We start from the raw sequence: 26,146 nt of genomic DNA on the forward strand, positions 1-26,146 counted from the left end.
CACGCGGCAAAGCGCGGTGTTATTTCCGCGTGCGTCACGAAAATGCGCGTCGGAAAATTGCGATCTATCGCGGTCATGGTTGTTCGCGCGATCTACGTTGAAATTATATCATATCAGCCAACGACGTCGACGGTACGCGTCGCAGCTTGCGCCGCCGATCAACAATGTTGTTTACGCGTTTGAATGGAGACGTCGATGCAAATAAGTCCCGGCCGCTTCCGTGGAAATTCACGAAATCCACGAGCATTCACAATCCGAAATCTACTTCGCAGGTAAACGCGCGCGTGGCCGTCGCGCATACGACGTTTCAGCTGAAATTACTCGCGTGAATCGCAAGACTTCGGAAATAGATCGCGAGATCATAGAGCAATTTACGAGTCACCGAAATAATTTCGAGCTAATTTCAAAGCGCAGAAGAGAGCGCCGTGTCGCGGGAGGTCGTCCGCCGTGGGCGGAAATCCGCGAGCTTTTGGAGCACGTCCATCGGGATTTCACAAAGTTGCGATATCAGCGAGCGGAGCGTATATACGCGCTGCTCTCGAGTCCTCGATTCTTTTGTAATGAGTACGTAAGGTAGAAGTATTCTTTCCTCGGAGACTTGACATTATTTCTCTATCACGTTGCCGCCCGATTTCCTTTTAAACGACGCGCGCTCGATGGCTGGAATTGTATTCTACGGAAAGAACGATTTTGCTGAAACTTTAAATTTTATGCACAAACATTGAAAGAGTAGATAGGTCAAAAAACGAGCGAATAAAAGATCTTCATTTTAGATACAATATATTATTTCACATTAATTCATACACACAATTAACTAGGATTCGATGGAACGGAAAAACTATGGAACTTCATCAGCCAATTGTAAATAACGTAAAATTAAAGACTTGATAAAAATTAAAATCTTTTATTTGCTCGTTTTTTTATCTACTCTTTTAATTTTTGCATTTACAATATATTGAATGGATTACATCTTTTATTGTTTTATATACTTAAATTTTATATTTTATATTTTGCTAAAACATAAAAGTTTAGATAAATATAGATTGGAAAATAATTTTGAAACATCAAAATAATTATACAGGAAGCTCAAGTATGATGAGCGATGTTGTAAAAAATTTTGTTTTAGTAATCAATTTGAATGTCTTATTAATTATTTCGATAACAAAACTATCGAGTTTTGTAATAAAGTATTGATAAGAGTTTTGTAAAAGTATTTGTAAGAGTTCAATAGAATTATTTTTACTTCAGCAAAATTGCTCTGTCATAAATGTGTTCTTTGTGGTCGAATTAATTAGTGTATATTCGTTATATTTTAAATAAAATAGATACACGTAAATAATGGTTTTCCTGAAGTGTTTCAAAATTTAACTAGATATGAGCTGAAAATAATTTTGTTTGACTATTGAAACAATTTTGTAGACTATATTGAAGTATGATAAGTAATATTGCAAAAAGTTTCAACATTCTAATAAACATCTAGAGCGACGTAAATAATTATTTCAGTCCAACAAAATTATTTTTATATCTGTATCTAGCTGAATTTTTTTTAGTAAAACCGTTTTTTGTAGACTTTATTCGATGAAATACAGGCAAGTTGGCAAAGATGAGTTGACTACAAGTAGTTGTTTTAATTGTTCCAGAAAGGGAGCTTTAAACAAATAAAAAAAAGCGCGATGAAAAGAACGATTTTCTTAAAATATCTAAAAATTTAGGTGAATATAGATTTAAAAATAATTTAGAAATAATTTTGTTGAGTCAATAGAATAATTATTAGTAGGAAACCTCAAGCGTGATGAGAAATGTTTTGATATTCTAACAGCCAACTAAAGTGACCTATATAAATATTTTGACAACTCCAACAAAATGATTTTCAGACTTTTATCTGTACAGAATTCTGGATCGTTCATTTTTCATCAGAATTCCAGTTAATTCAACCAAATATATTTCTCCGTATATAGTTAAAATTTTAAATACTTCACTAGAACCTTCTTTTTTCTGTATTTGAAATTTGACGAAACCGAGGAAAAATATTACAGTCCAGTGCAGCGATAAAAAAATAGATCTACTGTTTCGGATGCCGGATAATATGATTCCATTCAAAAGGAGCCTCGTGATTTGCGACGAAGGATAACATGAGTCACGCGAAACTCGTCGTAATTGGGCGGCTGGAATTCCAAGAGATTGCTCAATTTTTCACGGGTATTTCGTGATAATTCATTGCCCGTGTCGCGCGATCTGATATATCGAGGAAACCGATCGACCACCTCGGCTTTCAAGCCGGTTGCAAATCTTGTGTCGTAATGCACCGGCAATGCGGCTCGCCAGGAGAACGTTCAATAGACTTCCACATCCTTCAACAGCGAGATTCCACGGGATTCGTCCAATCAGGGTGGCCGCAATAACTCCACCGAAAATGATACGATAAAGCTGCTCGAATTCGATAAAATTCTACGTTTATCTCGTGTTAAATTGATCTTGTAGAGTATCTTTTACAGTATTTTTTGTGACTTTTCATTCTGTTTGCCAAAATGAGAAGAATAGAATTTTGAATGCATTAAAGAATTCCTCTATTTATCTTTTCTGCTTATTATTAGATATAAATGATAGAGAATACTACTGAATTTAATATGATTTTCTATTTATTATATATAATAATAAAAGGCTTCGAAAATAAATCATTTTAATTAAAAAAAAGACCTCATACGCAAGCTGTTGTTAGTAAGAAAATGTTGAAATTTATTGTTATTTAAAAGAATTAATTTATTATATATAAATAATTTTTAAAAAGAACTTTGTCGATTACAAAAACTTGGAGTCTTAGGATAAATTCTATTCTCAGTTTGAATCAGCATAAAAAAATATACTTATATAAGAATCAATTAAAATTTCATTTAACAAAATCACTTGTCGACCGGCGTAATCGAAACGACTTGCGGAAAAACGCGAAATATAAAAATGATACATCATTACTTCGAAGAAGGAATTACATCCTCGACTGTTCTATTGCCCCGCAACGTGACGCATAGCGCGGTGACTCTGCCAAAAATGATAGGGTAATCGAAACTTCTTGTTTCGCGGGAAACGCGAAATATACGTAATGCACCGTCATCTCGAAGAGATTCCGAATTATGTCCTTAACTGTTCTATTTCCCGGCGATGTGACGCATAACACGCGGTGTTTATTGCTGCTCCTCTTCGTGTTTCGCGAGCACGAATTATTCGACGTAAGTTGAGCGTTAGAGTCGCAAAATTAATGAGTCATTCTCGAGCTCCTGAAAAAAAAACAGACAAGTTACGTAACGCCGTATTAAATAACGAGCGCGTATCACGTCGGTGTGAGTTGTCCGATTTCCATATTGGGATTCTAGAAATTTTTATTTCGAGTCTTCGATGATTCGCTTTGGCGCACATTTCGCTCTCGGTCAGTAAATTTATCGGATTGTTTGCTTGCGATTGTTAAACGAATGTAAACGAGCGCAATAAATTTTCTTTCTTTTTCACATATCAACATTTTATATATAGAGACGTTTCTGGAAATGTCTTCTGGATGATCTTTAAAATGTCTTTTGAAGGTGGAGATATCCTTGGACGTCTTTAGGATAATCTTCAACAAATTTTAGTTCTCTAGGAACAATTACAATGATATAAGTTTACAGAGTATTAAAGAGCCAATCACAGAACTTGTTGTGTAAAATTATTTTATACATCTTAATGATAATTACATGAATTTGATATTCAAATCTATTCTCTTAAATTCAAGATCTTGACATGTTTCGGCTGCATTCGAGCCCTCTCCAGAAATTCAATAAATTTGTTATAATTATAGATGTGCAGATGAAGTCCCTTAACTTGAATATCAAATTCATATAATTATTATTAAGATATATAAAATAATAATACGCAACAAGTTCTGCGATTAGCTCTTTAATACTCTGTAAACTTATATTAATGTAATTATTATTATTTAGAGCCCTTTATTATTACATTAATACTCTAGGAAGTTTGAGCATCCTATATAATTATTTTAATAATCGAACAAAATTTATTTCTATATAGACGCATCTATTTAAATTCTTAAATTCTTCAGCAAAAAGTGTAATAATTAATTATTTATTTAGAACACTAAAAGCACTGAACATCCACGCTTTTAATATAATTAATCCCGATAACAGGAACGAGTCAGTTGGACTCGAAGCGAAAATTTTTGGACGATTGTGCAATTTATAGATCAGATTCTGAATTGTAGATAAAAAAAAAAACCTTGAACTTTCCATCAATCGTTATAAGCGGAAGCTCATTTGCATGCTGTAACAAAATAAGGTTTAGAACTTGAAACTACGAGATGTAGTTTTCGTAGTTCGCAGAGGGTTAAAACAAGTAATCAATTACTGTCTTTCATATTGGCCGGTATTAGATTTCCGCGGCGTCTCTGGGCGAGATCTGGGATCTTCCGCGGAGAGTAAACCTCCTCTCTCTCTCTCTCTCTCTCTCTCTCTCTCGCTTTACGGCAACCGGAGGCTCGACTTTCATTAACGCGCCGCGCGCGTCTTACGAGCTTCCGCGGAAATGAACGCGCGCCAACGGCTTACATAACGCGCGTCATTAATACATCCGTCACGCGAAGTGCTTTATCATTTGTATTGCTGCGGGAGCTAAAGTTCATCAATAGCGTAACGATGTGCGCGCGAGCGCCGTTTTACTGCCAAGATCTTATTTCCCGCGCCGACTATGATTTGACAGCGTAACGCGCATGTGGCTGGTTGTCAGTGGAAATCTATAGGTATAGAGAGAATTACGAAGTGGATAGAAAACTGTCCGACTGATGGTGAGATGTCTGCTTATGTAAAATACATGTTGTAATGTAAAATGTAATAAATTCTTACTGAAACCCGATACTGGCCAATTTAATACCGGAGGACAGTGATTAATTACTTATTTTCAATATTGGAAGCACTGTTTAATATCTAAACTTTTAGTATCTAAATAAGAATTTATACTGTCCTTTAGTAATGAATTGGTTAGGTTAATATTAGATTTCTGCAGGGTTGGGTAGACTAGTTGAAACGTTAAAAGTTAAAAACTTTTGACTTAGTTAATTTTAAACTGCATTAATTTTGAACTTCATTTAATTACTTTTGAACTTTAATTTATTAACTCTCTCTTTTTTTTAATTGAACATTTTTTTCTATCTTTCTTAATGCTGATATTTTTTTTCTATAAAGTGTCTTAAACATTAGAGAATTAATTTAGAAAAAGTTCAATGATTTTATGATGAAAGACTGTAATAAGAATCACACCATACGGTAATCAGTTTTTATTGACTCGTTAAATTTTGTCAATTCCCACTTATATATTTGAATCACATTAATTTTAGATATCACAAACGTTATATTTCAGCAACATGAAGAATTGTTGTAGAACAGAGTTGCACATTCACCCATTTTCTAAATTTTTATGTATATTTTTTGTAACAAATATCTAATCGATGTAGTCGTAAATGAACAGTCATGCATGAACAGTCGTTTTCAGAAGTTAAAGAAAGTTAGATAAAGGTTAAAGAAAGAGAAATAATGCAAACATATATCCTTCTCTCTTGCAAGATTTTGACAAAAATACCTTATCGTGTAACTCTTATTATATTATATAACTTACATGTGGATATAAAATTAAATTTACCTATAATCTATATTTGTAAGGGTTATTTAAAGTAATCTCATTTTAAGAAAAATTAGGATTCTGACAAAAATTAGGATTAGGACATTCTGATCTCAAAAATAATTTTTTTCAAAATTAACTTTTTTTTAAACTTAAGTTAATTTAATCTTAACTTAACTTTTATTAAGTTAATTCTTTATTCCTTCAACTTTCAACTTAATTTTATTAATTTTATAAACCATTAACTTTAACTTAAAATTTAGTTTAAAAAAAAACATTAACTTACCCAACCCTGGATTTCTGTGAGGCAAGAAAACAGATACATTTTTCATGCAGAATTCTTTCCTTAAGATGACGAAATAGAATTCTTAATTGCTTTATTTTCCATTGATGGACCTTTGTACATCACTGTACAAATTTTCGGACAATTCGAAATTCGAAACAAGTCTCGAATTGTTTTTAGTGTTTTTACGAAGTCGAGCTCGTGCGATTATTAATTATCGGTTGTTAACATTCAATGTAGATATCTATTGAGATGATAAAATATTTTTTGCAAAATATGAAACACGTCAATTTATATAACAACATTTATCTTGTCTAAAAGTGGATTTTTCATACACCACATGAAAAGAATTATGTTCGCTGAAGTATCTAAAAATTTTACAAGATATGGATCTGGAAATAATTATGTAGGACGCTAAATTGATAATTAGAATGTTAAAACTTTGACAATATTATCAAGCTGCAAAAAAAAAACACAAGAGTTCAAGCGTTCTACATAATTATTTTGATGGATTTCAACGAAATTATTTTCAGAAAAATTTAGATAAATCTTAAAATAACATTTCGGACTATCAAAAACTTTTTGCAACATTACTTATCGTACTTGAGTCTCATAGAATTATTTGGATGTGATTTGGATGTTTCAATAAAATTATTTTCAGATTTGTATCTCTAGCTGAATTTTTAGATATTCAACAGAATCGTTCTTTTCGTGCAGATCTGACAGATCTGAAAATAATTTTGTTAGATCATAAAATAATTATGTAGACCTTAAAAACTTATACTGCTTTGTGCTGCTTTTTGTAACTTAATGATAATACTGTCGAAAGTTTTTAACATTCTATAAGCAATCAATTTAAGCGTCCTACATTTTCAGATTTGTATTTTGCTACATTTTTAGACGCTTCAGCAAAACCGTTCTTAAATCTCATACAGTCAGCTTATCATTCCGTGATTTTTCCGATCGACGGCAAATTATAATCTGAGAGGGAGAGAGGAAAGAAAACGCGCAGGAAAAAAAAAAGACATCTTTCTCGTGCATCTCCACAATCGTAATTAATACGGTAACGCTAATGGCTTAGAGCCGCACCGGGACTTGTGCAATAAATATCGAAGGTCAGGCAAACGTACGTGTTTTCCGTCGTTGCGACGACACGACATCCCGAACACGTGGAGCGGTTCGGTAAACGCACGTGCGCGGTTGCGTAACCATTTCCGCGCATCCGCCGGCCGTTCGGATTAAGACTTACGTTACGTACGATACGTGAAGGCGATGCGCCGCGCCGGCCGGAGTATTTTCATCCACGATCGCGGGTTAAAAATAAACGCGCGATCGCGCGAGGCGACGCGCTCGTTCCTACCTCGTGACTTCATTTCATCGCAAACCGATAATCATCGACGATGTGGACAACCTAATTATATGAGCTGACGTCACGATTATCGTGGTTACCTCGTCGTCAAAATTTGAAGATTATTATCTCGAAGAAGCGGCCATTAATTGGTTAATTGACCAACAGATAACTTTATCGACTTCTTCGAGTAAACTTCGTCGTAGATCATAAAAATCAAGGAGGTCCAGTTTTATAGAATCGATCGTTATGCAAGAATTGACGTAGGTATTTTTTTCTTTCATTAAAAGATCGTTTGGAGGTGAAGCAAACGACTTGGGTTCACTGGCACCTTCGACCTTGACGAACGCGACCTTACTTAAGGCTGTTTTGCAAGCTGTTTTGGACGAGAGAAGTGCGTCCGTTGGCAGTGCGAGTGTCCCTCGATCTCTTTATCTTTAGCTGTTCTCTCTCTCTCTCTCTCTCTCTCTCGTGTTTCGACGTCAGAATTGGCTACACAAATCAATCTTCGTCTTATTAAGATTGAGAAGAAATAGAAGGGATTCGATGAATAGCAATTTTCCTTCTGATTTAGTCGAAGAGAGTTTATTTCCGAAGTAATTTGAAAATAATGGAAATTACACGCTTCCTAAAATCGCGGAAAATCCAGTCGACATTAAGATAACATCAAAATGTACGTCGGTCGATATTAATGTAAAATGTCAATTTTTACAAAAAGAAATTCATTAATTACTTAATTTAAGTATATTAAAAGTACTGTTATTCAACACTTTTGCTTTAATAAATAAAAAATTTAATAAATAAAAAATGTAATAAATACAAAATTACTCTTTTTCAATAATAAATTGATATTGGATTTTTGGAAGAGAAGAAAATGGAGCAGATAGAATTTATTTACGTTCCTTATAAAATTGTTTTCTATAGATAATTTTAAAGTTTCTTTCTAATCCCTAATTTTCATTTTCAAACCTGAATCCAAGACAGTTTGGTAACAAGCCTTTCAATCAACAACGATACCCCTCCCTTCTAATTTACATGCACAATACGTAAACCAGTTCTCTCTCTGACGTATGTATTATCATCGTCGTTTGGCACGCCAAAGTTTCGTCATGGCCACTAATAAACGAGTCGCGCACGCGAGTTGACCTATGAATTAAAAATCCCACGCGCGGCGATATCTCCATCTCGCTCGATTAACTGATCAACCGATCCTTTTCGTTCCAGATGTACTAAGAAGACAAATTATGGTGGCAGAGTTTGTCTCCCGCCAGAGTGGATCGCCCATCAATGGTGAGACCGCGTGTCTGAACAGCAACATGCCGGCCACGCACACAATGGCCCACAGTGGTGGGCACGGTGCGCCCCATGGCGGGCCCCACGACGCCCACGGACCCCTCACGGTGCCCCTCACGCATCCCGGCCATCACGGCGGACCCCCATCTGCGATTCAGCAACATCAGCACCAACAGCAAGGACCACCGCAGCAGCAGCAGCAGCAGCCCCAACCGCACCATCACCACCACCACCAAGCCCAGCAGCCGCAACCACAGCAGCAGCAGCAACAGCAGCAGCAGCAGCAGCAGCAGCAGCAGCAGCAGCAGCAGCAGCAGCAGCAGCAGCAACATCTTCATCATGATGCGGCGCAGGTAACGACGCATCCCGAAAACTTCCCGTCCAATTTCGACCTACGAAAGGAGCTATTCTCACAGCGTAAGCAGCGCGAGTTCATCCCCGACAACAAGAAGGATGACAGCTACTGGGACCGTCGCAGACGCAACAACGAGGCAGCCAAGCGGTCACGTGAGAAGCGCCGTTTCAACGACATGGTCCTGGAGCAGCGGGTGATGGAGCTCAGCAAGGAGAACCACATCCTCAAGGCGCAGCTGGAGGCGATACACGACAAGTTCGGCATCTGCGGTGAGTCCGTCATCAGCACCGAGCACGTGTTGGCTGCGCTGCCCGCGGAGCCGACGATCAGCGTGAAGCGTGCGAAGATACCTCCCTCGGCGGCGCTTCTTTACACGCGCACTCCCAGCCCGGTGCATACGTCGGTGATCCATCAGCCGGTGAGTGGCGCCCGTTCGCCAAGATCGCCGGCCCAGCTCTACGTGCCCGAGACGACCGCGTATCCGGAGGCTGAGAGCTTCCAATACCCGTACTCGCACCCGGCGATGCACCACCTGGACACTACGAGCGCGCTGAACCTGTCGTCGCGCGGCCGCAGGGCGCAATCACCGTTCGAGCTGTCGTCCGGTAGCGGCGACGAGGCCGGTCCCCAGATGGTTGTGGGCTCCCAGAATAATCCGGCCGCCAACAACAGTCTGCCCCACAAACTCAGGCACAAGTCGCGCATCGGCGACAAAGACGCCGCGAGCGCCCTGCTCGCGCTGCAGGGCATCAAGCAGGAACCTGGACCGCGAGCGTCGCCACCCTGGGACGAGGGTTCCAGCGACGAGCGCGACTCTGGCATCTCGTTGGGCGCTGAATGGACCGGTCCGACTGTCACTACGGTCTCGGAGAGCGATCGGGAGGTGAAGATGAAGTTGGACCGCCTCGCGTCCGAGGTCGCGTCTCTACAATCGATATTCCGTCTTGGTAAGCCCGTCGCAGCAGCGGCGGCGGCCGCGGCAGACGGCCTGGTGACGGGTCACTCTGCCGCCACGGTCAGCGGACCGTGAAGGACACGATTCCCCTTCTTCTGCGGGTCACTGCGGGTCCTCCTCCCCTGGCCGGATGCCGGGATTCCTGGGAATTGGACGTGGATCCCATCGTCTGGAGGACGCGTGGGAAGGACAATGGAGCCTTGGACCGTCGAGTTTGATCGCATCGAGCGTAAAGGATTCTATAAATTCGCGCGATTATTTAAAGAAATGAAAGAAATGAAGAGCGTGCGAAGCTAGCTTTCACGATGCCGGTGCAACGAGAGCAGATCCGTAGCGGTCGCTTTGAAATAAGATAGAATACTCGCGAGTCACTCGTGAATGATTTGCGATTACCGATCTGATCTGCTCGTTGCATGAGGGTTATCGATAATTGGAAGACGCAACAAGACGCTCCCGTCTCGTTGCGTCCACGGAAAACTTTAATCCTTCAACCCGTCGATTATACCTCTGAGGGTTCCTCTTCGATGAAACTTATAACTTATTGTGATACGCGAGAGACCGTTTTAAACGCCGTTTTGAAAACGAGTCCTGCCTTTAGGTAGACTCGACGGCTACCGGTCGAAGGGTTAAAGGCGTTCTCCATACGAAAGACGGTTTTATTGTAACGAATTTTTATTAAAAAATTTATTAAAAAATTTTTATTAAAAAATTTTCTATAGTAATTATTTTGATCGTCCTACACAGAAAAAAATATTCCAAATTTTTACAAATCATTTGTTTGAATAGCGCCAACAAAATATTTATTAAATATAAAGATATATTTATTTATGATACAAGAATCATTTCATTTTTTAATAATCTTCTTTTATCGATTAAATGTTTATTTACTGTAAATAAATGTTTCAGTTGGCACTATTTAAATAAATATATATTAAAATTTAGTACATTTTGTCTCAATATACATGATTAATTTAATAGTTTAACAAAAATGATTTTCATATTCTATTATATATTTAGCTAAACTTTTAGATCCTTCAGTGAAACTGTTCTTTCTGTGCACTCTTGGGTTCCGAAGCAAAGTGGAGTTAGGAGTTAAGAGCCGATGCGATACCTTGTAACGCTATAAGTTACGTTATAAGACTCCCGTAGGTTAATCGTTCTTCTATTATTACCATTATCGTTAACTAGAGCTTTGCCGATTCGGGCAGACGTATCGCGACGAGTTGGGCCGAGCGTAATCGGCGCGATCAGGTGAACGAAGGCACTGCGATCTGTATTAAACGGAGCGTTATTACACGCGAGTTTTCTCCCCCGATTGATAATTGGTCGCGCAACCGGCTATCTCACTACCATCGGATATTCATAATACGATTCATTCCCGCATACGAAGCAGGGATTACTTCTTCCTTCTTCTTCCTTTTATTTTCTCTTTGCGTCATCGTGTCATCATCATCATCGTCATCTTTCTCCTTATTCGCCATCACACTGGCGATCTCGTGCGGTGGAGCTTCGAGGCGTAGCTTTAATTCCTCATTTATTTATTCGCCAAAACTCGACCGAACCTTCGTTATTGATCTTGCACGTCTACACGGTTGTTATTGAATATCAAGAACCTTCGGAAGCGACGTCTATCTTGCTAGAAACCTCAGAAATTCGGTTCACCGGTACGTTCATTCCGAATTCGCTTTTTTTTTTATTTATTGCCTCTTCTATTGCATCTCGAGAGCCGCGCCGAAAACCTGGACGAAGCTCCGCAAGTTAGATCCTTAGATTCCTTTCTTCTTTTATTCTTCTTCGGTATCTCTCGACATCAGATTTTCACGCGATCTCTGCGCGACTATCCGTTATCTTCTTTTTTTTTTTTATACTTTTGCTATCCAAACGCTACGGTCGGCGTAGTGGCGAGTGTCTGTATATATGTATATGTAAAGAATACGAAAATGCATCTGTGTTACAAAACGCCGGACGAGAAACGCTAATTTGGATGTATATGTACATACAATCGCCGCGGAAAGTCCTCTCGGAAGGCGGAATTTAGCGCGTATTGAAGTATTAAGCGAGCCTATAGGTGTATGTAATATATATTTACATAGTATACTTGCAAGAAATATATATATACTATGTGCATATATATATATTTTTCAAATTAATGTATTTTTCGATATCATTGAAAAACGAGCTGTAACGTACGTGCAGTGCTCGATTGTGCCGTCGCCGATTCGTAGGTATGAGAGATTGATTGTGTAACAGGGAGAGACCGGTCGAAATTGAAGTCGTGTTATCGGCCCGGATCACCGAGTCCACCGATCGGAACCAAAGTGTGATTTTTCCCGAAAGCGCAAGGGGAGAATGAGGAAAGTAAAATATCTATTCGACGATAATGGAACGAAGTCGGCGACGTGAAGAAAGAATACGGCGATACTTTGCTGATCATTGTTCCCCGATCGATCAACCATACGTTTTTACCAATGTGATACGCTAGAGCGATAGAGGCGCGAATCCGGGAGCAACCGTGAAGATGACCCTTAGATGCTCCATATTATTGTTCAATTATTTTGTACAACGGCTTTGTTTTTTTTTTAGCTCAACTTTTTGCACAGTTTATCTTCTCCCATTTCTCTTCACATTGGAGAAAAAAGGAAGAAAGATGAACCCTGCAAAAAAACTTGACTAAAAAGAACAGGTCTAAATTATCTATGAACCCTTTAAACAATTCAAAACAAGCAGTCTTCAATATAGATCAATAATAGTTGCTTTCCATTTTTTTCACACAAGTGATATCGAGTCTAAGTTATGTGTCACTACTTGCTTACTTTGATGACAAAGTTATCGCATAACAACACAGTTTATAAATCTCACTAATGTGAATTAACAAGACTCAGTCAGTAAAACTTGTGCAGATTGTACATTGAAAACTCGATTGACTCTCACTTGTCACAGAATGAAAAGGAACGTGCATTCAACTAAGTTATGACGTCACAAATTATTTAAGTTTTGGTAAATGAAAAGCAACTAATATTGTGCAATATTTCATGCAATAATATTGATCACCTAAGGGCCGTTTAATAGCGAAAAGGCATCTCTATTTATTGTACATTAATCGCCTATGTTATGCGGTGGAGCGTGCGACGACGACGAGGAGGAAACTGAAGCCGAGAGATCGGCGGCGTTTTGGAATCCCTTCTCACACAGGATCTCGTCATTACCTTTCTCTTGCCCCCATATATTATATATTTTTTTTAACACTTCCCCCGGGCGTGAATGTTCCACATTTTGTATACGGTATGCTTGTAAATTCCGCGGCCGACATCGAGGCCTTTACAGAAATCCAATTAATGTCTACTGAAAGATAATGATTATTTATTTATTTTGAGTACTAAAAGTAATGTTATTCTCAGTGCTTAATAAGTAATTAATCACTACATCTTCCAGTATTATAATATAATATTATATTATAATATAATATAAATTTCTATAAGGAGGGGGTCGACTGAGCGCACAAAATGCAAACGTAAGATCAACGATGTTGATTAATCGCGTTCAGATACGACCATAAATAGCAATAAAATGTTCCGAATCGTCGTCGCTGAGTTCCGATATCCTGTAAAGAACGATGTTTGCCAGCAACATCGCAGTCGCGTCGCTGTAAAATACCGAGAGTGCCTGTTTGTAACGACGAAGTCATGTGCGTATCTCGACCGCGGTCGGCGAGAGATACGGGGATGCTGCACCATGTAAATACGTTGTCTTCTATTGTTAACTAACGAGTGCCCGCGATTTCCGCGATCAACGACGAGGTCTCGACACGTTTCCGGATTTAACACATTCTCTCTAAATTCTTCGCAATGGAGAATTTCACTCTAAAGAGTGAAAAACCAGTCTTGAAAAAGAGTAACTCAATTTTCAATATCTTTAAGAGTGACATTTCACTCTTCAGACTGAGATTCGCTCTAAACATTTTTGAGAATACATAGATCCAGATACATACACACAAATACAACACACATATACACACATATACACGCACACACACAGAAATACATCCCGATTATTCGCGCACTTTTGCCTCGCTCGCCTCGAACGATCACAATAATGCGACGATCGCGAGAGAGCCGACACGTTACAAACAATTTGTAAATATACAATCGCACCTTTTTGCCAAAAAGCAGTTACGAGGACCGCCGGAGCGTCGGCCGGAGAAGGAACGACACTCTTACCCCCTTTCTGCCCTTCTCCCTCTTCCCTCTTCCACTTCTACTCTCCTCAATTGTGCCCCCGCGAAATCATTTCGCGCGCGTTTCGACTACAGTTCCTATGCACTATACTAACGGTAAAGCGACTTAGAGGCGAGGATCGATGACCCGTCGTCCGATTTACGATTTAAAAAAAAACCAGCCGTAATTCCAATCGAATAAGCTTGGTTCTCCTTTCTCCGGCGCTGCTCGGAGATGTAAGTATTTAGATTCTAAGGGACATATCCACAGCGCGTGTAGTGTACTTGTATATGAATACCGATAAATAAATATTTTCAATGTTTTTGACACAAAGCCCCTCTCCTGGTTCTTTGACTTCCTAGCGCCTCCCTTTCTTTTCCTCTTCAGTAATTTGGAAAAAAGAAATGCCATGTTATGCTTTTACAATAAATTATAAATACATATACATATATTTCATACGAAATATGATTCAGAAAAGAGGGACAGAATATATCTCTAAAAAATAAGCATAAGTATCTACTTTAGACAATTAAACATCACACAGCTGATTATACAAAGAATATAAAAAATATATATATGTATACTTTGCCATTTTGTAAAATAGTTTGTACAGAGTGATAAAAAGTAATGATAGCATTTGAATTGAAATCAGTCCTATCGTCTAAAAAATACATTACTAAAAAACTAGAAATATCAAGAACGATAAATCATGATTCTGAAAAGATAATATTTAGAAATTATACAGGGCGTTTTTTAACGTCAATATTGCACAGTAAATTTGAAGCCAGAGAAAAAGTCGTATGAATAAACATTTTGAATACTTTAATTTATTTTAACTCGGAGAATAAACGCCTTACGTTCGCGTGACTTTTTTGCTTCTTGTTTCGGACTCTAAATTCACTCTCTAAAGTATTCACGTATAATTTAGAATCGTTCTATTATAGATATATGGCCTCTACGTGATTAAAACTATCAAGTGGTTTCTATAGGATGTACTTCTATGGATGCCCGTTATAACAATCCAAATAATTCTTAACAGATGGAATGCCCTAAGCTTTAAAACTACGTTAATTAAAAATTACTTTCGCTTTTTACATTTTGTTCTACCACGACGTCTGCGTGAAGAGTTTTGACGGGTATCCGATTTTTTTGATGACCTGTAATTGAAATTCGACTTCAGTAAAGTAATTAATTTAGGCAATTAATTATAACAGATCAACTTAACAATTACTTCAATCAATTTTTTATGAGAATTCAAAATAATTGAATATTCATCGATCAGACACGAAAATATACCTGTGAACCCTATTCACTGAAACAGAAGAGTGCTTCTTTAACGTTAGATGTTGTTGAACCAACTCCGCTAGTTTCCCCTGCTGAGCAAGCATCGAGAGGAAGGTGCAAATGAATTCGTCATAATTGTGCGTTCTCCGGCAATCGTCGATCTGAAAGATTCACATGATTTCTATAGTTCCATAAGAGTAAAGTGCTCGATAACATATCAATTAATTATTTATATATTTATCATGTTTTAATTAATTTTTAATACTTCAATTAGTAAATCTAGTCTGATCTTTTCGTTTTATTATGACTGCAGATGATTAACAAAAGAAACAGGGAAATGTCCCTCTTTTGAGCTTTTAATATGTTGTAAAGATTGAAAAAAATTTTAATTATCTTTTTATAAATAAATTTTTTTATTGAAGAGAATTTTTTTATCATTATCATAAAGTAGTCCCAACTTTTATTAGAAAAAGTTTTTTCATTTTTTTTTATAGTTTGATGATATTCACTTTAAAGGAAACTAAGCGATGTTTCACCCCCTAAAAGTATATGCTTCATTTTAGTCTAGACTACAATATATTAAAAGCTCATCAAAATAGGAGGGACACTCTTTTCTTTATAAGTAGAGAAACGTGTCACATTATTGTTTTGAATAAATTTGATATTTTATTTCTTTATTAACCTGATATCTTACGCTTGTTTATTGATCTTGATTTTATTTTGCTTAGCAATTAATTATAGGCATAAATTGTGATGTATAATCATGAGAAATGGGACGGGATATCATGGCTATTAGCTGCAATCTTTGCCGTTAAAAATAGCAAGCGCTTTGTAACACGCATAAGACCAACCTTGTACTTGTTTCTTTTGTCGTTCTCGTCCTTCAGGCTGGTCTCGCATACGCTGATCTCGTGCTCTAAATTTTTCAGCAACGCCAAGAGATCCTTGGGTGCGAACGTGTGCGGTTCGAACAATTCCGGATATTTGGAGCACAGTTTAGGATCGATTTTCTCGACTTTCTTCTCCTCCGTGACTGTGTCGCCGTTGCTGGTTTTCACCCTCGCGTGAGGAATTCTGACTTCACCCGATAGGCAGACCTTCTTATGTAAATGACCACTGTCGGAAACCAATCTTTTCCCGTTTATATTAATATTTCCCAGAGAACGACCTGCGTAGAAGCGAAACATTTCGATGTAAGATAACCGACAAATATATTTCGTATAAATCGCATAAATCTACCTACTCAAACCCGCTTCGTTCTTCTCGTCACCAGCAACTCTGATGACTACAAACTTCTTGAAGTCCTTCGTCGACGTAGGGCTGCTCTGACCAGAATTCCATCCCCAAGCTAAAAGATACAAAGATATTTAAAAAAATCTTCCTCTAGTCATTCGAGGTTCTTGAAATTAACGCTAATGATTCAAAAACTGGTTCCTGCTTTGCATACATAAAACATTTCCAAAATTCTATTTAGACTAGAAACTAGCAGATGGGCAATTTGTAACAGACGGGTCAAGTAACTGTACGTGGAAGGTGCGAAACGAAACGTCTCGCAGAGATGTATGACTGTATGTACGCGTGAAAAGTACACAGTGTTTTTAAGGCAGACGCATGAATTGCAGTCTGTAACAGTTACGGTACGGGATGCGGTTCGTATCGATCCTCCTTGCGTATAGCCTGATCTGTCCGGTGAGCTCTTCGAGATGTCCAGAACCAAAGAAGCCACACCTAACGAGTTGCACGATTTTCTACAATTGCGTGAATCTGCCAGGCGGTGGTTACGTGTGGGTTCCAGCGAAGTGTAACACAGGCTTGGTGAGAACGTTAGCGTTAACAAATAAGACAAACAGAGATCTCCCAATTCTAATGGCACTATTACTCTGAAGAAAAAATTTTTTTTAGAATAGAAATATTCATATAATTTTTCAGAACTTTTATAAAGGACCTTCACTAATTATATGGAAAATTGCGTCTCGATGATATGAATTAGTTTTCATATATAACTTATAACGAAAGATGTCATGGATACAAGAAAGATATATAGACACTTCAATAATGGATAATTCTTTGCCGTTTTCTAGCAAGATTGATTGTTTCATCTTTGTTTAACATTGGCAACAAGAATGTAATGCTTCACGATGTTATACTGTGTCTTTTGTTGGAAAGCACCCTTTTTTATCAATAAATTTTAAATACAGCTATGATGTGGGAAAGATGATGTGAACACAAATTTTATGCCTTTGATGCATTACAGTTTAAAGATTATCTATTACTAATTTTCCATATAATTAATGCAGCGGGATCCTTCCAAATTTTTCAAAATTTCTATATGATTTTTATAACTTCCTAGAAAATTTCTTAAAATTTTTGTAAAATTAAAATACTTCCAAAATTCTGAGAAAGTATATATTTTTTTTCTAAAATTTTTTATACAGAAGAAAATTTTGGAATATATTATAATATTTCTCATTTCATTAATTTTTGAAGAAAATTTGTAAAATCTTAAGAAATTTAACGTATTTTTAAGAAAAATCTCCCTAAATTTAAAATCCCTAAAATTAATTACAAATTCTTAAAAATATTATGAGACATTATAAGCATTTTTTTCATCAAGGTAACAAATGTTTTAAATACGATTTTAGGTATTTCAACCATATTTACGGATGTGCGTGATTCCTGGTGATATCTGGACATGCGATATACTCTCAACCGATTCTCCTGTGACGAAAAAGCATGAGATATCCGAACTAATCAATCCAATGGATACCAGCTATCTAGGATATACGGAGGATCCTTTAGAATTCTCCGAAACAGTTGACTCGTCTTATGTGATTGACGACTTTTACGACTCGACGACCGAGACGATGACCGCATATCCTTTGATCGAATTTGAAGAATCGGACAAAACGACGCATAGCGACAAAAGCGTGAGAAATGCATCGTATCACAAGGAAGAGAATTATATATACACGAATAGCCAAGGCCAACTATCGTTGTCTCTGATGCAAGAATATAAGGACATCGTGGATAATCATTACAAATGGCTAAACAAATTAATGAGTCGATTGCACATCTACAAGGAACTGTCAGCCGCGATATCAAGTTCTTTGTCGATACCTATAAGAGACACTACAACCATAAATCCAATGCAGACTATCACCATCTTCGCGTCTCATAATCAAAGACAGAACGTATCGTTGAATTACCTCGTGCAAACCTATACTGAAGGAACTGAGTTACATAACAGTAATGACGAACCAACTGAGATGATGGGAAGCAACGAACCTCAGATGAATACCGTCGCGACGACGGACAGCACCGTTTCAACGGTGAGTACTTTGGAGCTGCTAATCGACAAGCTGGATTCTGACAACAACATAATAAGGATTAGCGATAATCTCGGAAACAAACAGTATCTCACGATCAACCGGTACAGAAACATGGCGCATCGATTAATGCCACGAACCGTTAGCGTCGTGACGTGCACAAGGAACGTCCGTCTGCCGAATAAGACCGACTGTTATCGATACTACACATGTGAGCCGAAAACTGCTACCGTAGTGGAGTACTCCTGTCCGCTGCATACGGCTTTCAACATGTACTCGCGAATCTGCGATATCGAGAGTGTGAAAACGTGCGGCAGCAACGTAAAGCTTCCTGTGAACGAAATATTCTTCGAGAATATTCATGCCAATGACAAAAGTACAATATATGAAGAAGAGTCCGAGGAGAGATTGTGTCAAGAACTTGGTAAGATAAAAGATCCCGCTTCGGATTCTCATTATTATATTTGTTACAACGTGCCGGATTCCGAAGGTATCAAATCAATCCGAATGACCTGCCCAAATGCCTTGATATTTTGCCAAAGCAAGAAGGTGTGCACCACCAGACGATTGTGCGACGAATTGCCGTGAAGTAGCATTTTCTCTTGTCTTTTCTCTTTTTCTTTTACCTTGAGTAGGCGAGTTGAAGGCCGATCCGATTTCCGACGATGTATCTGTACTCGATGAGCTGTGAGCTGGTGAAGTTTGAATTCGTAACGGCGTGGCGTAATCCAGAGCGCACATCACCACTTTCTCCATTCCACTGAAATCAAACATAAATCGCTTATAGCAAAACTGCAGCACCGAACAATTTTGTGAATTTGTTATAAATAAATAAAATATATTATATCAGAATATACTCTAATTTTTTGAAAAAAAAAACTAACAAAGTTTATACTTTCAAATTGTTATATTCTCTCCTACAAGATTTAACACTAGAATCGCCGATTTATTTGTATCGTTAGAATTATTTGCATTATATTTACATTTTTCCAATATTCTGTATTATATATTTAGCACAAAAAAGAAAAAAAAGAAGAAAAATTGAAATTGTAGCAGAAAAATCGATGATTTTATTAACTTAAATTTTATCGATACAAATAAGCGAAGACTATGTTCGGTCAAAGCGAATGTTGGTGTTTAATAATATTTTTAAGACCAACAAATATAATCAACGTGTGTTTACTTGAATTGAAAATTGTAAAATTCACGCAAAAATTATTATTAAGCATTATTATTAAGCATCAACTTCCGCTTTGACAGAATATGGCCTTCCTCGCTTATTTGTATTGAATATTTCTCGATTTTCACTTACTTATTCTCAACTTTATCAGTCAAATAAGTTATTGGTAAAACTAGAGATAACAGCGTATGTTATATGAAAACACTCGATTATTATTTACGTGGATTCGGTTTTTCCAGATGCGATGCCAGAGACCGATTCATCCAAAACCACTGCTGAATCATTATTTCGTTCAACATTGATAGTGGGAATTGTAGGCGATTCTTCGATTTCTGTCTTAGGCAATCCATTTTCATCCTCGGTCTTGTTTCTTTTCTCATATTGTTTCTCTTTATCGGGATCAATCTCTTTATGTGAATTCTTCTCAACGTTGCCATCTTGATGACTTAATTTCATCAACTGCTGCAAAGCTTCCAAGACTATCTGTCTGTTGGTCTTCAGCATCGTTAATTTATGCGAAATAGCGAGACGTCTGTCGGGTACAACGGCCATCAAATTGAATCTAATATCTTGCAATTGTTCACCAGTTGCCATGCCTAAACGATCAGTTATGACACGTCTAAACTGCTCCGTCCATTCTTCATGTTCCTTCCATGGTCCATGATCCATGGGATAGGGTTTCAAGCCATCCAGCTCAAACAGCCTACCATTTATCGGTACGTAGCTGACAAAATGGAAAGCCTCGCCAGTGAATCTACCCGTGGAAACACCAGTGTTCTTGTCTTGTCGTCTCTTCGCTTGAGGCATTGCATGCGAGTTGTGTGCGCAGGCTAGTTCTGGCGTATTGCCGATCGCCCAACCCTTGTTCTCTGGACACATGCCGGAGGTATGCATCTTCAATCGTGACAGAGTCGTACCTAGGTGGATATTCGGGCAATTTAGCAGCACTGAGAGTAGTGCATGAGTGGCGCAACTGTTGGGGACCACCTACGGCAATTATATAATATTGTGTTAAAAAGATATATCTTTTATATACACTAAGTTGTCAATCAATAAAGTTCTGATTCACTTTTTAATTTTTATATACAAAGGATGATTCAACGATTGAGCAAGCTTGAGATAGCTTTTCATGAGTTCTTCACATCTAAGGATCTAAATGGTTACTGAATGGTTTTATTTTAAGGAATAATGTCATTGTTTTCGAATAAATTAGATTCGTAAAAACCAAAGGATGAATTGGAACTTTTTTGACAACCTAACAGTAGAACTTCTGTGTGTTAGACCTGCTGGGCGAAGAAGATATTGTTAACAATCTCCTCGTCCTTGACAAAACTCTCATCCTGCTCCACGACTTTCCGCCTAGATCGTCGTTCCTCAATCCACCGAAATAAGAAGATGAAGCCATAGACTGGGCCTTCCAGAGACTTTTGCAGATCATAGATCTCCTCCACTTGGACGCCCTTCACACCAAAATCTTCCAAGAGCAACGTGAACAGACCTGAATAGTTGTGGAAAGTGTTATAGTTTTGATTGTTACAAATTTACAGCATAAAGTACTTCCTAAGCTCCGGACATCAGATTTCCATTAACAAACGATTGATAGATATATTTCAAAGTTAACAACATACCTGGGTCACTTTCTAGTTCTAGCCAACCTTCTGTCAATCGATTAATGTCAACGGGCATCTTGTCAACTGTCAGACGCAAAATAGCAGAAAACTCCTACAAATTCATCGTACTCTAATCAGAGGCGCCATATTCGTTCAAGCAATCACGTGACGTCATCACGTGTTGGAGCACAAGCTGCGTTTCTATGAATCTCCTTTTGGAGATTGATAGTAAAAAAATTTAGAAAATTTAAAAAACTGAGAAAAAAGCAAAAATGCAATTAAATAAAAGATAAAAATTCATTTTTCAAATTTATTTAAAAGATCAATAACAAATAATATTGTAAATTTTAATCGTGAAAAAAGATTCGTAATTCTATGTAATCAACAAAGATTTCATTGTTAGAAAAAAACTGCATTCAATTAGTGAAACAGAAATGACTTTAGGATCTCTAATATCTATATTAATTTCATTAATTATATTAACGCTTTTTAATATTTGTAAACTATACACAGTAATTTTATAAAGTACAAACTAAATTTAAAGCGAAGAATTGTTTTACACCAATATTACTGATATATTTCTATACTAATATATTTATAATATATATCATAATATATAATTTAATATATTTGTATATTAAATTATATATTGTAAATATAATATATATTAAATCTTATAATCAAAATCCGTTATTCACATCAGTTGTATTGTATCAATTCTTATAGTATTCTCACTATACAAATTAAAATTTGAAAATGACTTTGTAATATATAAACATGACAACAAAATTATATACATAAATTGTCGCTTTAACCTTCTGTGGTTCACACAACCGAGAATTTGAAGAAAAAGATTCAGGCAAATTTTCAATTTTGAATTAGTCTGCCTCAAATTTGGATAATGGATATGGACGTATAAAAAAAATGAAAAACATTTCGGATCGTAAAATTACTAAAATTGTATTCTTAAATGCTAAAAGAATTTAGAATTTTTTCAGATTTTTTAGAGCTCAAAAACTCTTTAAAAACCATAATCAGACACCGGTGATTCAGTTGAACTAAGAAATCAGTAAAAAAAACATTTGACCATGGAAGGTTGAACATGAAATGTTGGAATTTATAACTTGCTAATCTTTCGGTGCCAAACACTGATTGATCACGCCAAGTAGCATAGAATTTTCTAAAGCCGCAGCTACTCGTTCTTTGTCTGCAAGCTGCTTGTTCACTGCCGCCTCCGAGACGTGAGTACCAGGTGAAATTTCCACACTGACCTTAAACCTAGAAGGTAAGGCACGTAGCAATTGCACGCGAATGGATAAACCGATCAAAGTGGCCATGCTGCAATGCGGTATTGTAGGTGTGAATTTTACATCCACTCTGTTCCTCTTGTCATCAACCTGCAATGTTAAGCAATTTTGTTTTAAGCAATTTAAAAATACAATAGTACAATATTGTTTAAAAAAATGTTTTACTTCGATGAGATTCTGTTCAACTACATTCAGTTCTTCTAAAGTTAAAGGATGTTCCGGATCATTGATGTTCCTGATAATATCTGTAAATTAACATTAATTTTTTATGTTGCACTTATAATAGAAAATGTATATAATACTTTAATTTATGATGTATATATTTAGTACATTATCCCTGGTGAAAATTTGTCTCACAATTTTTCATGTAATTTTTCAAAATTTCTATATAATTTTATAACTTCCTTACATTTTTTATACGAATTAGAACTTTTCTCAAAAAATCTACATTTTATCTCAGAATTTTTCATACATATTAATTATAAAATATCCTAAGATTTTTAAGATTTTTTTGTAAGTATAATTTCTGACAAAATGTTATAAAATCTAAAAAATTAAAAAATATTAGGTGTTGGAATTAATTCGTAGCGTTTTACAAGTGATTGGAAGTACTTTCATTAATGTATTTTTTAATGCTCATGTGAAATAAATAACATTCTTTCATTTAAAAACGCTACGAATTAATTCCAACACCTAATATTTTTTTTAAATTATGGGATAAGAAATTTTAGAATTCACTTGTATAAAAAATTCTGAGAGAAGATATAAACTTCCGAATATTTCTGAGTATTTCTGAAAAATATTCCAATTGGTATAAAAATTATGAGAAAAATTTTCACCAAAGATATCTTTAAAGAGAATAAATCTGTTGTTAATTGTTATAGCAAACACAATAACGTTATCAATTTTCAATTATCAAAAAAACATGAACGTTCAATAACCACAAGTAACAATTATTAAAATATTTTATACGTGAACAAAAATATATCAACAATACTATGTATTTTTGATTGAAAATCAATAATTTAAGGTTAAGATACCGAAAATCTCTCGCGCGTCAAATTCATCTGCGACATCCTCGTCTTGCTCCTCGACTGTGATTTCTCGGTCATCTAATTTCTTATAGAGCTTTGGGTTAATGTTCTCCAAATTTTCGCTCATTGTATACCATCGAATAAACGTTAAATCTTCATAATCTAAACACCTGTCGTTCTTTATCACGGCCTAATTTATATTATTGAGATCACGTTTTTCGCAGAGAAGCCGATGGATTTTTCACAAATGTTCCTTGTACCTGTACTTATTACACTTTCTGCAATTAAACTGAATTAAATTTATAAATATTTCTAATTAAATATCAAAGAAAAAGAAAAGAATAAAACGTACGAAACGTTCATCTTCAAAAAGCAACCTTGAAATACACATCAGTTATCCAGCTTGACATCAAATTATTGAAATGAAGCGCAGAACGAAAAAGAATGAAAAGAGAGGTTAGGTGAGATTGCAATGTGTGGTACATCATAACCTCGTAGAGATGCAAGATTTTCGTAAACTTTGTGAATAAAGTTAAGTAAAATTCGAATTAATCGTTCAGCGATGACGTGTTAGAGAATAACCAATCAACATGCTCTCGCGGATCACCCGGACCATCCTCGCGTCGAGTGTCACGGCGTTGTTGCGGCAACCGCTGTGCGAGGTCGAAGGCCGGTCGTTGAGTCGCGTTATTCACACCAGCCAGGAACGGTATAAGAAAGATGACAAGAAAGACAGCAAGTCGTCGGCCCTCGTGCTCCACGCGTTCGCGAACGCCGACAGCAAGGAGCGAGAGGCCTACCTGGACATCCTGCGCGAGTACAAGACCAACAACGAAATGAGACGCGGCCACGTGGAGTTCATTCAGGTCGCCCTAAAGTACATGGACGAGTTTGGCGTGAACCGCGACCTGGCGGTGTACAAGGCCGTGCTGGACGTGCTGCCCAAGGGCAAGTTCGTTCCCCGAAACTATTTCCAGACCATATTTACGCACTATCCCAAACAGCAGCATGTTGCCATCGACCTGCTCTGCAAGATGGAGCACAACTCTGTGATACCAGACTTAGAGATGCAGGAGATGCTGCTGAACATTTTCGGGATGCAAGCCCTAGTGTTGAAGAAGTTCTGGCGGATGATGTACTGGATGCCCAAGTTCGCCAATCTGAATCCATGGCCCTGTCCCAAACCGGTGCCCAAGGACCCGAAGGTTCTTGCTAAGCTGGCTATGAATAAGATATCCAGTGCAGACGTTCAGACCGAAGTCACAGAGTTCAAGACCAAGGACGTGGAGGATGCCATCGATGATACGTGGATCATATCTGTAATGAGTAGTTTGCAGGAGGAACTATTACGAAAGCAGCCTCTAGATACTCCAATCTTTGTCGAAGGACCGTATACAGTTTGGATCGCGGATCATTGTATAGATTATTTTATTCTAAAGGGAGCACCTAAAGAAAAGAATAATGTCTATCAAGATCCTGATGGTAAATAATCGCTACCTTAAAGGAAAATTTTTCTACTAATTTTTGTCATTATTTGTATAATTATATCCAGGGATAAGTTTAGAGTTTAAAAAAAATCCTTGATTTCTCAAAATCTGTGAGTGATGGAACTTTTTCAATCTTATATTCTTTTTTAACGGTTAAAAATTCATAAGAATTATCATTCAGGTATTGACAAGCAAAAGTCTTATATAAATTATTATTATTATTATTATTATTATTATTATTATTATTGTGACATAAATTATGTTTTTAATATTATTAATATTAATATTATATTAATTGTTTAAATATTCAAATAAAACTTTTTCATACAAAAAAAATACTGATGTGATTTTTTTTATAGATGTTTCAGATATTAGAATACCTTTCTGGGATAAGAAAAAAATAATTCTTGAACCTACGGTCCATGAGCAAAACGATGGTACATATTTTGCAATGTGCGCCACTGGTACATCCACGAAAGATTCATTGTTATCCTGGATACGATGTCTGCAAGTGAAGAATCCCGTATTAACTGTAATTCCGGTAGTGTTCAAATTAATGTCCTCCACAAGGGAACAGTTCTATATCGATTCTGGTGAAAGTGAAAACAACATAGTGCAAACGAAGAATCAGCAGAAAGATACAAATTGTTAAACTATTAAACAATGATAAGCAACATCATTATTGTAACAAATCGACACGCATGTCTGTAGATAGCTTTTGTTTGTATATAAAAATATAATGTTTTCATTACAGTTGGTATGATTTCGATCAATTTAACAATTTAATTGACTTAACTGATGAATTTATTTAATAA

The 26,146-nt window shown here is 36.8% G+C and overlaps 5 protein-coding genes across 9 annotated transcripts in view; 3 read left to right on the forward strand and 2 right to left on the reverse strand.

Annotated features, from left to right (window-relative positions):
• The window catches only part of LOC105151817 (uncharacterized), a 101,445-nt gene extending 87,009 nt beyond the window's left edge, over positions 1-14,436 (forward strand). For 4 of the 5 annotated variants that reach the window (XM_087415170.1, XM_011065749.2, XM_087415171.1 and 1 more), the window contains exon 2: positions 8,511-14,436. In XM_087415170.1, the coding sequence (XP_087271296.1) occupies positions 8,531-9,964 (1,434 nt within the window). In that variant the 5' untranslated portion in view covers positions 8,511-8,530 and the 3' untranslated portion in view covers positions 9,965-14,436. The remainder of the gene's footprint in view (positions 1-8,510) is intronic. The other variant, XM_087415172.1, reaches the window with a different exon arrangement.
• Positions 14,437-14,515: 79 nt separating this feature from the next.
• Positions 14,516-21,729, reverse strand: calypso (ubiquitin carboxyl-terminal hydrolase calypso). The gene is made up of 8 exons (XM_011065739.2): positions 21,522-21,729; positions 21,177-21,391; positions 20,114-20,880; positions 19,340-19,473; positions 16,631-16,735; positions 16,239-16,555; positions 15,400-15,548; positions 14,516-15,260 (listed from the first exon to the last, which is right to left on the reverse strand). The coding sequence occupies exons 1-8, from the start codon at positions 21,577-21,579 to the stop codon at positions 15,182-15,184; spliced, it is 1,824 nt and encodes a 607-aa protein (XP_011064041.1). The 5' UTR covers positions 21,580-21,729; the 3' UTR covers positions 14,516-15,181.
• LOC105151803 (uncharacterized) lies at positions 16,732-19,333 on the forward strand. The gene is made up of 2 exons (XM_011065728.2): positions 16,732-17,202; positions 18,030-19,333. The coding sequence occupies exons 1-2, from the start codon at positions 17,032-17,034 to the stop codon at positions 19,299-19,301; spliced, it is 1,443 nt and encodes a 480-aa protein (XP_011064030.2). The 5' UTR covers positions 16,732-17,031; the 3' UTR covers positions 19,302-19,333.
• Positions 21,730-21,799: 70 nt separating the features above from the next.
• On the reverse strand, positions 21,800-24,117 carry galla-2 (MIP18 family protein galla-2). The gene is made up of 3 exons (XM_011065716.2): positions 23,851-24,117; positions 22,976-23,055; positions 21,800-22,900 (listed from the first exon to the last, which is right to left on the reverse strand). The coding sequence occupies exons 1-3, from the start codon at positions 23,969-23,971 to the stop codon at positions 22,631-22,633; spliced, it is 471 nt and encodes a 156-aa protein (XP_011064018.1). The 5' UTR covers positions 23,972-24,117; the 3' UTR covers positions 21,800-22,630.
• A 79-nt stretch (positions 24,118-24,196) lies between these two features.
• On the forward strand, positions 24,197-26,084 carry ECSIT (evolutionarily conserved signaling intermediate in Toll pathway, mitochondrial). The gene is made up of 2 exons (XM_011065703.2): positions 24,197-25,326; positions 25,691-26,084. Exons 1-2 carry the CDS (start codon positions 24,435-24,437, stop codon positions 25,981-25,983), a joined length of 1,185 nt encoding a protein of 394 aa, XP_011064005.1. The 5' UTR covers positions 24,197-24,434; the 3' UTR covers positions 25,984-26,084.
• The last annotated feature ends 62 nt before the right edge of the window (positions 26,085-26,146 follow it).

This window comes from Acromyrmex echinatior, chromosome 17 (genome assembly GCF_024713525.1).
Source record: "Acromyrmex echinatior isolate Ae372 chromosome 17, ASM2471352v2, whole genome shotgun sequence".
In the NCBI taxonomy this organism is placed as follows: domain Eukaryota; kingdom Metazoa; phylum Arthropoda; class Insecta; order Hymenoptera; family Formicidae; genus Acromyrmex; species Acromyrmex echinatior.

Bases quoted from the DNA above. Each gene is read 5' to 3' on its own strand.
- calypso (XM_011065739.2), bottom strand. From the start codon at position 21,579: ATGCCCGTTGACATTAATCGATTGACAGAAGGTTGGCTAGAACTAGAA. The intron at 20,881-21,176 runs GTCTAACACACA...TAATTGCCGTAG, and splicing joins ATATCTTCTTCGCCCAGCAG to GTGGTCCCCAACAGTTGCGC. The intron at 15,549-16,238 runs GTTGGTCTTATG...TGAATCTTTCAG, and splicing joins ACAAAAGAAACAAGTACAAG to ATCGACGATTGCCGGAGAAC.
- galla-2 (XM_011065716.2), bottom strand. From the start codon at position 23,971: ATGAGCGAAAATTTGGAGAACATTAACCCAAAGCTCTATAAGAAATTA. The intron at 23,056-23,850 runs GTATCTTAACCT...GTTAATTTACAG, and splicing joins TGACGCGCGAGAGATTTTCG to ATATTATCAGGAACATCAAT. The intron at 22,901-22,975 runs GTAAAACATTTT...TTAACATTGCAG, and splicing joins TTGAACAGAATCTCATCGAA to GTTGATGACAAGAGGAACAG.
- ECSIT (XM_011065703.2), top strand. From the start codon at position 24,435: ATGCTCTCGCGGATCACCCGGACCATCCTCGCGTCGAGTGTCACGGCG. The intron at 25,327-25,690 runs GTAAATAATCGC...TTTTTTTTATAG, and splicing joins TGTCTATCAAGATCCTGATG to ATGTTTCAGATATTAGAATA.
- LOC105151803 (XM_011065728.2), top strand. From the start codon at position 17,032: ATGCGGTTCGTATCGATCCTCCTTGCGTATAGCCTGATCTGTCCGGTG. The intron at 17,203-18,029 runs GTGAGAACGTTA...ATACGATTTTAG, and splicing joins CGAAGTGTAACACAGGCTTG to GTATTTCAACCATATTTACG.